General features: G+C 43.1%; 1 protein-coding gene across 1 annotated transcript in view; it reads left to right on the top strand.

Moving 5' to 3' along the window:
- The window catches only part of PAPPA (pappalysin 1), a 239,259-nt gene extending 229,293 nt beyond the window's left edge, over nucleotides 1–9,966 (top strand). The window contains exon 22 of the mRNA XM_055301662.1: nucleotides 4,173–9,966. Coding sequence (XP_055157637.1) covers nucleotides 4,173–4,280 — 108 coding nt within the window. The 3' untranslated portion in view covers nucleotides 4,281–9,966. The remainder of the gene's footprint in view (nucleotides 1–4,172) is intronic.
- Nucleotides 9,967–14,739: the final 4,773 nt, after the last annotated feature.

Here is a 14,739-nt window from a genome sequence, read left to right as displayed (position 1 = left end):
GTTCCTACTCATAGGCCCTTGATCAGGGAGGAAGCTTGTGAGAAGAGGAGACCCCGGGGCAGGCTCTGAACAGGCAGTTCACTGAGCTGCAAGAGGCAGGCAGGTGGAAGAGACAAGCTGCTGAACGTCGCCTCTGCACTAGGACCTCTGTAAGCTGGTTTGGAGACGCTATTTCACTGACTCCTCAGCAGAATCCGGTGAGGTCTTTCCGAGGACTCTGATTTTACAGATGAGGAGACAAAGTCCCTAGGGTGCCAAGGGCTTACAGAAAGTCAAGCAGCACCAATGTAGAGCCCACACCCGAACCCAGGCTCGTCTGCCTCCTAGACTCCTAGCAAGGGCTCAATACCAGCATGCATGGAAGATAAGAAGGCTCCAGATCTGCCTCCTGAGACCAAGCCTTCCAGACTTTGTTATGTTCTGATTGCGGTTCCTTCTCTCGGTTTTCAGACATGTTTCTTTGAGAAAAGGTCAGAGCTGCCTGGGTTGACCTGGGGAGGAACGAGAACGGCCATACCATGCCCACTTAGCCAGGGTGGCCAGGCCGGCCAGAGAAGCTAACTGAGGCAGAGCCCTGGCAACAGATGGTTGTGGAGAAGCTGAAGGAACTGGGGATAGCAGAAAGGGCAGCGATTGTGAGAGAAAGTCTAAATTTCTATATTCTGACCAGGACTTTTGCCTTCTACTCTTCTCAGGCTGAGGAAGGTTTTCAGACAGATGGGAAGGTAGAGACCTTTAACATTGAATCTTAGTGTACAGGTTAGGGCAAGGGAAGCCCAGAGAAGGCGGGCAACCTGCACCTGTCACAGTGAGTGAGTGCAAGAGCAGAGGCTCCCTGCCTTGGATTCTGGGTATATATGCATGCATTCCTTTGTTCCTCCATTCATGGGCCCATTGAGTGCCTGTTATATAAAGACTCCGGTCAACGAAAGACAGGCTCCCTGCCCAGAGAGGGGTGACATACAGAGCATTTCGGTACACAGAGGGCTTACGTAGGATGCTGTGATGTGGAACGTAGGTGATAATGCCATCTTTGTTCAGACCAATGAGGGAGGTGGTGACACCTGAGATGGGACCTCAAGAGCGGAAGGAAAGCTGGTCAGGACACAGCAGTGAGGGCAGAGGAATGTTAATGGCTAGGGATTTGCTCAGATGGTGGTTCTTTGTATAGGCGGTTCAACAGTGTTGTGCCAGGCAACAGAGGAAAGGCCAGACTCACAGAGGGGTGTTCATGTGCAAGAAAGCAACATTAATGATCCACACAACCTCCCGAAGGTGTGTTCTATCACAGAAAGCCTTAACATTCAGAAATTCCAGGTGATCTACCAAGATAACCTAATTATGTTTCCTTTTATAAGCTATACAACAGTGATCTCCTATTTTCGTGTCAGTTTTTCAATAAAATATTGATTATAGATGAAAAATAAGTAAGAAAACCCATGGGATATTTGAGAGAACAAGAAGGAAATAAGCCACAGAGAGTGAGGAGGCGAAGGGGACCAGGAGAGGCCCGAGAAGTATGTGTGAGCAAATCATGCAAGGCCTTGATCTCATGCTGAGGACTTGGGGTCTTGTTCTAAGAGACTTCTTCCAGTTTTGCCTATGTGAGGTGCAGCAGGAAGCATGGGAGCTAAATCAGAAGTGAAATTATCCCTCATGGGTCAGAGGCAGAATTTGTGCACAGGACATTAGAGGTAACTGGATCATTCTAGTGTTAGAACATGGGCAAGGGCAGGAGAAGAGAACAGATAAAGGGAAGGGAGGTGGAGAGGGGGACAACGGGCAGCAAAGGTGTCACAGATGGCGAAATGTGAGCTGGTGGGAAATATGACTCGGCACATATGTATTCAGCATCAAGCATCTCCTGAGTGTCAGGCCATGTGCTGGGGCTTCTGGATGCTTATTCTCATTTGATCTTCACAACCGTATGCAATACAGTGTTTTCAAAAATCGGCCTTTTGTAGATGTAGAAACTAAGCGTCAGGACAGTGAAGGGACTTTCCAGAAATTGCTCAGTGACTAGGAGTCAAGCAAGGATGCCAGTCCAGGCCTCCTGGCCCCCGTGATCGTACTCTCCCCACTTGACCTCAGTTATTAGACTTGGACTTGGCTCTGCCATCAGTGTCCCCACTTGGACTGGAGGATGTCCTCTAGGTCTCTTCCAAGTCTAACATTCTCTGCTTCTCTTAGAGATAAAGAGGTTGTGGAAGACTTCTCTAGATTAGAAGGCACAGTCTCTGCAAAGGCATGATGAAAAGGAGGTAGAGGTCCTGAACAGGGCACGACCAGCTGCTGGATGCAGAAAGACAGGCACTGCGTGGAAGGAGCCTCGGTGAGAAAGCTTACATTCTTGGGAATGCTCTAGGAGTTGAAAAGAGAAACAGAGATGTGCTAGTCATGAGTACAATGAAAGGGTCAGTAAGAGATGGAGAAATGAACAGAGACATTCATTCATTCAGTGGCTCAGGCTCAGAAAACAAAACTGACGTGGTTCCTGCCTCACTGAGGGAGAGAGATGAGGAGATACCTATCCTTTGATTGGTCGGTCTGTGCGCTGAGCACATGCCAAGAACTGGGTGTTACAGGCTTTTCGTCAGTTCCCTTATCCTCCATCACAACCTCAGGAGGTGTAGGCTTTCGTTATTCCCATTTAATGACTGAATTAACTGAGGCTCAGAGAAGTTGTCAGACGCTCAAGATCACATAAGTGGCTTCAATCTTCTATTTCAAATCATTGCAAAATTGCAAGATGGAGAAAGGTTGCAAGGGAGGGAGTGAGGGAGGGGAGGCAGGCAGGCCAAGAGGCAGCGAGAAGAGTTAGATACAGAGAATGAGTCCACAGGCTAGGAGGAGGACAAAGATGTTCTCTGAGACCGTGTGAGCACTTGGAGACCCTGCCTAGGCAGGAGGCGAATGAGGTCATTAAATCCATCTGCGCAGATGGGGGACCCTCTGGGAAAAGTTATATGCAAATATCATGATGCAATGAGGTGAAATCTGAAATCCTCTTGCGTTAGCTCAGGCTGGGGCTCAAGCAGGGACTGCACTGTGCTCTTTGGAAAGATCATCTGCTGCATCGAGAAGACATTCGCTCTTTCTCTCGGTTTGTAGAAAGGAGAGCCAGCTCAAGGTCACAGAGCATGTGAAGGAATGGACTGGGAACCAAAACTCAGGCTTTTCCCTTTTTTTTTTTCTTTGAGAGAGAGAGAGAGGCAGGCAGGCAGAAGGAGAGGGAGAATTTCAAGCTCCATGCTCAGGGCAGAGCCCTACATGAGGCTCGATCCCAAGACCACGATCTGAGTGGAAATCAAGAGTGGGATGCTCGGCCAACTGAGCCACCCAGGTGCTCCTCCCATTTAAAAAAAAATGTTTAATCTCTTTTCATTTTTTCCCCCAGCTTTCATAATATATGTGGATAACAGATCATGTTGTACCCTTCTCACCTTTTTCCGAGAGCCTTCAACCGAGCCTTATGCAAAATCTCTATGTGAAATGCCCCCCACTGAGATCGCAGGCCCCCTGGAAAGTGGTCTGAGCTTGCTGAGACATGCACTGGTTGTTTTCATCCTTGCCTCCCCAAATCAAAATTCCTAGCGTGTGTCTTTCTTAGAAGGCGCTTTCATATACTTAATTTCACTTGACCACCACAGCAGCCCTGTAAGTTAGGTATTCCGTCGTGCAAGTCTTATCAACCAGCTTTGGGACGGTACCTTCCAGTTTTTCACCCATGATTTCATTCAGCCCTCAGAATTCCCAGTGCGAGGTGGGGCTGATGATGCCAGTTCTACATCCAGGAACCTGAGGCTCAGAGAGAAATAGCTTATCCTACCTTAATGACCACGTCTGCCACTCATTACTTTGGGCAAATGGCTGCCCCTTCCAGAGAGCCTGTTTCCCCGCCTATAAAAGGGTGGTGGTTTTAGCACCTATCTTAAAGCGTTGCCTAACCCTTCATAAATGCCCTCAAAAATGAAAGCTGCTATTGTAATGACTTTGGTAAAAGTTATGACAGGGCTGGCAAGCAGCAGAGCTATGACTTGAACTTGAATCTGCTACCTGACACCACCCCCACGCCCCCAATCCTGTCATTCCCCTCCTGCTCTGCACTACTTGTCTGAAAATTACTCTATCAGACCCAACCACCTGGCTCACATCTCTCCTTCTCTCTACAGGTCACCCCCTTCCCTATGTCCTGTGACCTACAAGGTGACTGTGCTTGTCGGGACCCCCAGGCCCAAGAACACAGCCGGAAAGACCTCCGGGGATACAGCCATGGCTAAGGAAGGACAAGGAGTTGACAAAGAATTCCCAGCGCCAGGACCCGCATCCCTTTGGTATTGATTTCACAGTCAGCTGCTCAACGGAATGGCCTCCCCACACCAGGGATCCTTAGCACCCAACCGGTCTGCCTTTAATTTCACCCAGGAAGGACTCATAGTAGGGGCGCATGAACCAAGTTTCGCCATGTTGGATGATGGATTGGAATCCCATCCCAAAGTCTTAGATGGATTGCACATATAAGTGTGCAGTCCCAGAGCCTAAAAGTCTCATCAATTGTCACACAACCACAGCGAGAAACATGTTCTATATTTAGGAGTGTGCACATATGTGGTTAGTACACATGCATGCATACGCACCCCCAACAAACGTCTATCTGCACGAGGGCAGTTTGGGAGACTGAGCAGAGAGAGACTGGAACACACTCAGTCTTTCCTTCCCCAAGCTCCTAGACAGTACTGTCCTTGGGAGAAAGAGAGTCACAGAAACTGCCAAGACCAAGTGTTGAGATGTCAAGATAGCTTGCACTCTAAGGCTTGGAACATGTAGGGCATGTCCAGTTGTGCAGCCCTTTGGGATTAGAAGTGAAATGGTCTCCGATCACCTACCTTCTAGGGAAGTAGAACCCAGGACGAGGTAAAGAATCCAAGGTATGAAAAGCCCCCAAATTCTTCTGTTGCCATGGGGGATCTTACCCCAACTCCAGGGTTTGAGGCCAAGCTGGAAATGGCATAGGGTTGCAGTGTCAAGGTATTATAACAGCCCCCTGCTTGAGGCCATACTATCCCTCCAGAACCCACCCATTCCCCAAATCTTGCCTTGGGACCACATTCGCTGCTACTTTTCCTGCTGCTCTATCCTATACATTGAGTACCCCCAAGATAGTAGGACTAGGTTAGGAAAAACCCCACACAACCAAACAGTCTGCCTTAAAAGTGACCCACATTTTCCCACGGCTCCTCATGTCTTAGCTCTTCTGTAAGAGAAAAATCCTCATTGGCCCACATGGTGAGAAGTTACAACCCCCACGGGTGGGCTTCTCATCCTGGAAGGGAGTAGAGGGACTGGAGATGCTGAAACCCTCATGGAGGGTCGAGAATGTCTGAGCCAGTGTTAGATTTTAGAATCAAGGGGACCAGTGTTAAATGTCTGTGATGTTGGGGCCATCCAGAGACTGCTGGGATAGTGGGGACTCTTGAGTTAATTTTCCTTATCCAAGCTTTCCTGGCCCTCCAGGCTAGATCAGGTTTTGGTGCTGAGGACTTTGCTGTTGCCCTGAGCAGCTATAATCCTAGAACAGAGAATCATCTTGGGTTTGATGCGTCTAAACTGTGTTCTCGAGGGCCATCAGAGGGAAGCCAAAGAGTTCACAGCCTCAGTCCCCAACCACCCAACATGGGCATCATGTTTTCCACAGTCTTCCAGCTACCAGGACACCCATCCCCACCTGCAGTTAGTCAGCCCTTCCCTCTTTCCCATGTTTAGCCTCCAAAAGTTGGGAGGAAGGTAGTCCCATGCATGTGGAAGCCCCTACCTCATTGGGGTCCTCTTTGCCTGTTTTCCACCCGTTACTTGTCCACTGCTTTTGAAATAATATGAGAAGAAATTGATACAGAATGAGGTAGAGAGAATGGTCAAGCTGGACGTAATTCCTAAGATCTGGAACTGAGAAAGTGAGGCAATGGGAGGGTATCGCATAAAGATTGCTGTAAATCACTGTCATCTCAAATCTAGTGAAAACAACCAACAAAAACAGAATCTAGCATTGGAATGGGAAACCCCAGGCATATGTGCTGACCCTCCTCATTCCTGCACCGGAAGTAGGCATTGTTATTCAATCATTGTCCTTGGTCCTATGGGGATCAAAAATAACTTCAGGAAGCTTCTTCCTGTATTACTCCCAACTGCAATTACCTGCCGACCAAGAACACTTGAGACGCCAACATACCAAGGTGCTTTTCGCACAGGTGCCCATAAATTAGGATGCAGTGCTTAGATTTGTGTGGCTCGTACCATGTTCCAAACCCTGAGACTGGGTTCCAGATTGGAGAGGTTGCCACCACGGTTAAAGACAGGCTCATATCCTTTATAGTTCCTTCTTTTACAAACTCCTATCTCACGTATATTCAGAGCAATTTCTAGAGTTACCAGGGCCAGTCCTTAGCAAAATTATCATAAACATGGAAGCACAGATCCCATTTTGTACTCCTTCCAGTACCTTTGGATGCTGGCCGATGTTAAAGCCCCTCTCTCGCCCTAGTGGAGTTATCAACATGTGTGGTTAGCTGACAAGATATGAACTAAGAAAGGTAACTGAGTGGGCCTCCCAGTTGCTTTATCACACCTATAAGTAGTGTGAAAGGCCTTGGAGACCTGAAGACGCCATCACTAACGGTGGGGATGCAGGAACCACAGGAAAACCTCTCCAGCTTCCCTTCAGGACCCCCGTCCTCTTTCTTCCTTCACTCTCACCCTGTCTGTGCCCACACTCTCCAGCTGAGCAAAGCTTCCTAGAGGCTGACTTCCATCTTCAGACTCACAGATTGAGTCAAGCAAGGAGCCACCCAGTCTCCTCCTTACCGTCATTCAAACCTGTTACTCATAAATTCCTATTTGCCAAGGATGTTAGTCAAGACAGGCTACTTGACGGATGGCCAGCCTCATGCCCACATGGAAGGCCCTTCTCAAAACTTAGTGAAAGAGACTCCGTTCTATTCATGCAATGCACTGATCTCGGCCTTCATTTTCCTTCTGGGAATAGACTCATTGTCTTATCCCTTCGATGATCTCCTGTTTAGGATAATGGAGTACTCACAGGGAGGCAGATCTGAAGCACTGTTGTCTATCGATCAGCAGCTCAGGGGGCCCTAAAACAGTTGGGGGTTCTGGGTCTGAAGAAGTATTAGCCTGTTGGCAGCAAGAAAGAAAAGATGAGGAAGATGGTTCTCCAAACCCTGTTGTGGGGAGCCTTTCCAAGCCACAACCCTAACTGCATGCCCAGAGGACTCGTATTACCCCCATATTCCGTGCCAACCACCTCTTAAGGGAAGACAGTCCTTGGGAAGTCTGTTTTGGTGGCTGAATTAGGATGGTAGGAAAGGGAGCGATCTATGGTCGTAAATAGTAGGGCTTTGAAGATGGAGGGTATCAGCTGCTACTCCTGGCTGCAGCATGTTGAGTTACTGCCTAGACAGTTCTCTTGGTCTTTTTCCCACCTTGGCCCATGCTTAAATGCTATTTGTTGAAAATAATTCTTTGAGACAGATTTCAGCTACCTCCCTTCCAGGTTCAATTTAACTTGGTTGTAACTGTCAATTTGTTATAGGTCTTACCTGTGTTTTAAAAAGAAAAAAAAAAGAAAAAAGAAAAAAAAACAGGAAGGAGGAAAGGAAGAAAGGAAACCATAAATTCAAGTTAACAGTTTTGAGGTTTTTGTGTTTTGTGTGTTTTATTATTTTTTTTTCTGGAACTACTTCAAGTGGGAAAATGAAAAGAATAAATTGATGGTATCGAAGCTGTACAGATAGAGATTGATAGAAGACAAAGATATGAAAAGGAAATAAAAATGCATGATTAAAAATAAGAATTTAAAAACCCCCTATTTTTGTGCTTCCTAAAGGGAACTGTTTATTCTGCAGGCTGCGTAGGTAGACACAAGCATAAAAAATTCCCTAGCAGGAGACATAAAGTGGGATTTTATAATGCTCTTATTTTCTGTACATTGTGGTAGATCCAGGCAATAAGGCATCTTCCCCCTTGGATATGTAGTTGTTGTTGTTGGGGGAGCATTTTCTCTATATGTTTGGTGGCAATCAGTGGTAGTAGGGAGTGGGGAGGGCTTGAAATTGGTTTTGCCTAATATTAAGGGGACATAGTGTGTTGTGCTTTTCACGTTATAAAATGTTTGTATTTACCAGTAGAGCACTGGGCTTTATAAAGACTGCACTTAGAATCACACTGCACGGTCCACTTTCCTAAAAAGCTGCTACATGACCAGACAGGTAACTTCCGTGGTTTTTGAGAAACGAAACAAAAATAAACCAAGCAAACAGCAAACATAAAAACTAAAGAGCAAATGAATAAAAGCCTATTCTTTGAACTTACTCAAGTTTTGCCAAATTCCTACCAATTGTTTGATCTTTAAGAGAATTCTTTGACAGCCAAGAGAGGAGTTATGTCTCTAGAGAAGGAACCTGGAGTTCTTAACTCCGGGCTGCAGGTTTGCTCAGTGATCTTGAACAAGTCATCAAATAGCTTCTCCATTTGCCTCAGTTTCTCCAGCTGCAAAATGGGGATAACATTACTTACCTACCTCACAGTGGGATGGCAGGGGATGGTGTGAGGCCCTGAGGTTTTAAAGGGGCTGTGGCAATCTGTGAGAGACACACAAAGTCCATGGGTTACTTTTCAAGAATGCACAGGCCCATTGGTCACTTAAGAAAGACAGGGAGTGCTCATCTGATATTTCAAGGAATAAAGCTGGAGATCCTAGATTTCATAGTCCACCTTAAGAGAGAGGCTTGTAGTTGGGGATATTTCACTCATAGGTAAATTGGATCCCTCCCCCCCATTCTGGCCTTTACCAGTTCTAGAATTTGATTAAAAGCCAATTACATCTTACAGTGTAAAAGTCAGTTTACTGTGGTCTAGTCAAGACTTATGGGCCATTTCCAACCTCACAAGAGGAAGGGAGTCATTAAAATCCCTTCTTCTTCTTCTCAGACTTAAAATTCCACATCGAGTGTTCCATTTAAAGAAGATACGGCATTCTGAGTGCAAACAACTCGGGGCTTCTTAAACTACTACACCAGCAGTCAGTGAGGAGAATTTTGAACAATTATTACGTTGCTTTCTTGGGTCTCTATAATCAATAACCTGTCCGCAGATATCTATCTATATAAAGATATTATATATAAATATAAATTTACATATATATGCACATGTATATATAGTTGTACATATATGTGTGTATATATATACTTAAATGTAATATTTACAAAATAAAACTGTGATCTCGTCTAGAGAAAATGTATTCATATTACAAACTGCTCTTCCATATTTATGTATCATATTATACCTTTTTATTATTGTTATAATTAATATGGGTATTTCTAATTATGATGATGTTGAAATCTGTTTGGCACCTTCTGGAAACTACCAAATAATGACTCTCCATTGAAGTGCTTAAAATCTGTTCTCATGAGAATTCTACTGGCCTACTACTATTAAAAAAAAAAAAAAGGAAAAAAAGAAAAAAAAAGAAAAAAAAAAACCTAAACACCAAAAACAAAACACAATTCCAATCCTTTTTCTGTACCTCACGCGCATAAATTTGCTGCTCCTATTTTGGGTTTTATTTTTTCCTGTTTATGTGTTTTTATGGATCTAAGTTAAGTCTTTCAGCAATATATAAAATTGTAAATAGTAAACTTTATTTATTAAGAATGTCATCTTTTTTAATTTATATTTACACAATTGTTCATCTAATTTATTTTTTCTATACGGTTTTAAATACTCAGACATATTTTGCTGTTTGTGATATTTTTATCCTGTTCTCGTGGATTTGTTTTTCCATACTGTTTTCTCTGGTCTCAATTACAGGTTGGATCTCACAAAAGAAAAAAAATGATGTCAAAGACAGAAATATTTTGCCACTGTTGATTACTATACCTTAAAATTCTATATTATGAAAATATATAATAGCTTGTATGCTTCAATACGTAGCAGTGTGGTTTCTGTCTGTTGTGGAAGTCTAAAGGACTCTCATATGTGCACGCTCATACGGACGAGATCCCCAGAGCCTCAGATGGGAAGATTATTGGTAGCATGAGCTCGAATTCAACATACACCCAATCTTCTACATAAATAATTCCTGAAAAATACCTATATTTTGCATATGCAAAAACTGAAAACCATTCTTACATGTTTGTTAAAAAAAAAAAAACTCAGTTTTCATGAAACTGTCAGCTATATCTAGCCTTTTGGATGCTATCTTCAACAATAAACTTCCAGCATATTCTTTTTTTTTTTTCTTTATGATTGAATGCTTAGTCATCCAGTTCATCAACCTGCTGCTGAGGCTGAAATTTTGCTGTGTTTGGTTTGCCTACTGGATCTCATTTTTCATCGTATCACCACTTAGTAGCCATGTGATCTTTGGAAAGTTATTTAAGATTTAGTTTTCCCATCTGTAAAATGGAAATAATAAAAAGGCCCACCTCATGATGTTGTTGATAGAATTAAATAGGATAAATATGTAATGTTTTTAGAACTGCTGCAGACACAGATCACATATTAACTCTTGTTATGACTATTATTAGCAGGGGAAAACTACTCATAATACATGAATTTTTCTCATATCTACTTGTTTTTTTAAGAGAATAAAGCCAAGATGCACCAAAGCATTCAAGTACTTGCACAGACATTGCCACTGAGTCAAGTCGCTGGCACCATACACTGAACTCTTGCCTGGAGTACCACAATGACACAGGTCAAAATCTGTATTTTCTAGGACTTAACAACTTTGAGTCTGCACAAAAGGGGATTTTTGGGGACATAAAGGTGAATTATATTAAAGGGTACAGGTAGGCAAGTCAAGAACCACCCATAGTAAGATTTCTGGTCTCTTTACAAACAGAATCCACTGAGAGACATGAGGGAAGCCACCAAAGAATGGAATAAAAGTCATTGCTAAATTATGTCAGATAAATAGTTATTCCCGAAGAAAAATAATGATTAAAGAGGATGTTTACTTAGTTCTTTTCAATTCACTGTGAAGACTGAAACAAGATTTAAATAATAGTTTCATGAAAAGAGGCAAGTATTTCCCAAAGAGAGAAGAGAGAAAAAGACTTATTATATATTTGTATTCCTTGGTTTTGTCTGTAGAGACAAAGTCATGGGGCAGAGATTTCTCTTGGTAGAAAGAAGATATTAATTCTATTGTCTTCTCCCTTCCTCCTCTAACACACTCTCTCTTTCTCTCTCTCACACACACACTCACACACACACACACACACACATACACACACACAGAGTAATGGAAAAAGTTCACTGGGCTTTAGTTGCTTAATCTGTCAAATGGGAAAATGACTCCTGATGGGGGTGGGGGTGGGGGCAGCCCCGGTGGCTCAATGGTTTAGCGCCACCTTCGGCCCGGGGTGTCGTCCTGGAGGCCCTGCGTGGAGCCTGCTTCTCCCTCTGCCTGTGTCTCTGCCTCTCTCTCCTCTGTATCTCATGAATAAATAAAAAAATCTTTTTTTTTAAAGGATAGGGCCTACATTGTATCATGCTATGCTGACATTGGTGAATCTATCCAGTTCTTAACCTTTAGGGCCATGAATAAGAACCTAGGACAAAAGTATAGCCTCTCTTGCCTTCCACTCAGGAGGAGGCTTCCTTCTTTACCTCTGTAAAGAACTGTGATTTGAGGTAGAAAGCAGTGCTGGGAGTTGGCAATGAGAAAAGGTATGCGGTATGTTTAGAAACCTAGTATGTTTAAGGCAAGCGGTATGTTTAAGCGAATGGGACTAGCCAAGGAAGAAAAAAGCATGGCACCTTCGAGGAGAAATTGAATAAAAGGCCAATGCACTTAGGAAGCCGAGAGGGTACTGGTGGACCAACAAGAGGATGGAGACGTTATCATGAGCCATGTTGAGACTTTCAGGTTTATCTCAACAACAATGTGGAGCCATTGAAGGTTTTCAGAAAGGGATTTACAAGGGCAGTTTTTTGTTGTTTATTTTTTTGTTTGTCCTTCTCTGATTGATTGATTTATTTACTCAGCATAATACTCTCCAGTTCCATCCACGTCGAAGAAAATGGTGGGTGTTTGTCATTCCTTTTTTTTTTTTCTAGCTGAAATTTTTTTTTAATAATAAATTTATTTTTTATTGGTGTTCAATTTGTCAACATACAGAATAACACCCGTGCTCATCCCGTCAAGTGCCCCCCTCAATGCCTGCCACCCAGTCACCCCCACCCCCGCCCTCCTCCCCTTCCACCACCCCTAGTTCGTTTCCCAGAGTTAGGAGTCTTCCATGTTCTGTCTCCCTTTCTGATATTTCCTACCCATTTCTTCTCCCTTCCCCTCTATTCCCTTTCACTATTATTTATATTCCCCAAATGAATGAGACCATATAATGTTTATCCTTCTCCGATTGACTTATTTCACTCAGCATAATACCCTCCAGTTCCATCCACGCCGAAGCAAATGGTGGGTGTTTGTCATTTCTAATGGTTGAGGAATATTCCATTGTATACATAAACCACATCTTCTTTATCCATTCATCTTTTGATGGACACCGAGGCTCCTTCCACAGTTTGGCTATTGTGGACATTGCTGCTAGAAACATCGGGGTGCTTTGCAGCGGGTGTGGGATGGTATGGGGAGGGAAAGAGGTATACACAGCCCAGCTCCCCAGTATTTACATGGGAAGAAATATTCACCGCTTTCACATTACCAAGACTGAAGTTTGCAGGATACTAAACTTGCTTCCATCTCTATGAAATGATAAATCCCCTTTACATGCCCAAGAGACTGAACAGGTCTAGAGTAAAGACCAATAAAAAATTAAAATCATTATTATTCTCCTAGCTTGTACTTTAAAAGGAGAGCGACAAAAGAAAATAATAAATAAATATAAGGAGAGCGACAAAAGCAAAAGTTGGGAAGGGGTGCCTTTCTTTAAGACGAGGAAATAATTAGCTTCTCTTTTATTTCTCACACAAGTACTGTGATATAGGGATCATTATTCCCATTTTCACAGATGAGAGAAACTGAGGATCAAAGTTTAAGTGAATTTTCATAGTGAATGGCCCCAAAAGTCAAGTCCCAATCTTGTTGAGTTGTATGCAAACACTACTTTATACTGCTTCTCAATTCTCACAATTATCTTAGGTCTGTTTGAGCTAAAAGCAGTGTTATTTAAATACTCCAAGGATGGAAATTGTTTCAACTTAATCTCAACACAGATTGAGGCTGGTAGTGATTGCAACGCTGGGTTGAGGAAGGTTTTATAATTCATCCAAGCTACAGGGGAAAGGGTAATGTGACCCCGGGAAGGTCATCTCATCTCTCTGAACTTGTTTTCCTCATCCATGCTTGCCCATCGTGGAAATGGAAGGGAAGTGGCAGTATGAATGTTCTCATTGCTTTTCTGTACTTAGTATAGTTTCTTATTTTTCAAATATAAATTGAAGATTGGGTGGGGTGGGGGGAGAAGATTCCCCAGGGCTACAGCTCATGCCAGACACAGAGCCCCTCTTCAGCCTCCTTGGTTAATATTCTCCTTGACCAGGATGACTCCTGTCTAACTTGATGAGAGACCTCATCATCTTTGTGTTATCTGGATCCCCTTGAACAAGTTACCAATTTGTACCATGACTGGTGCCAAATGAGCATTTTTTTCTAGAAGTTTCCATCCATGATTAGTAGAGTCTTGTTTCTTGGAAGGACACTGAACTTGTCTCAAGCCAATAGAACAGATTATGTTCACTTCTCTAGCTACCCTATCCTCTACTGACCAGTTTGGGTGGGGAAGACAGTGTATATAATAATCTCTAAAGAAGGTTAGTTACATTTACTGAGAAATCACCTTTATCCATTCTTTAATTTAATCCTAAAAGCAATGCTATAGACACATATTTTTAAGTCCATTGTACGAATATCAAGATCCACAGAAATGAGATACTTTGCCCAAAAACACAGTAAACAAGTAGTAGAGCAGGATTTTGGCCAGGCATGTGAGATTTCTAAACCCACACTTTTATTTCTTATGTTATCCTTTCTTCTTATCATAGTACAAATGGGAAAAGGTTTGTTCCGGTATTTACACTAGCTAGAGCGAATTTCTCTCTCTGGTCCTCAGACTTCCATTTGCAAAACGATAGTATGAACTAAGGACCTTTCCATTTCTTACCACTAGTGATTCTGAGATGGATAGTCTCAAAAGTTCTGGGCATAAAGGTAGAGTTTATCTGAGGAAACAGGAAGGAGTATTTAAGCCATTCTAGTTCACTTGTACATCTGCTACTTTTGAGAGCATAATTTATGCCGTCTTTGGAAAGGTTCAATGTTGGTTTGTAAAATGAAGAAGCACAGTTCACAGTTGAAGGGAATCTGGGATGGCAGTTAAAGCAGGCAGTAGGGAAACGTTAAGTTATTTCTAGCTCATTCAACTTCCACATATCTACCTTTTCCACTGCCTTACTTCCTATTTGCAATAAAAGTAGGCAGGGTGCCTATTCATAAAGAGAGTCATTAAAAAAGACTCTTAGTATTCTCCTGATTAAGAAGATACTAAGTGAAATAAGTCAATCGAAGAAAGAAAATTGTCATATGGTTTCACACATATGCAGAATATAAGAAATAGTGCAAGGGAAGGAGGGGAAACTGAACAGGGAAAATCAGAGAGGAAGACAAACCATGAGAGACTGTTAACTCTGGGAAACCAGCTGAGG

Source organism: Nyctereutes procyonoides, unplaced genomic scaffold, assembly GCF_905146905.1.
Source record: "Nyctereutes procyonoides isolate TBG_1078 unplaced genomic scaffold, NYPRO_anot_genome, whole genome shotgun sequence".
In the NCBI taxonomy this organism is placed as follows: domain Eukaryota; kingdom Metazoa; phylum Chordata; class Mammalia; order Carnivora; family Canidae; genus Nyctereutes; species Nyctereutes procyonoides.
Note: the sequence above shows the minus strand (reverse complement) of the source record. Positions and strands in the feature narration are given on the sequence as shown.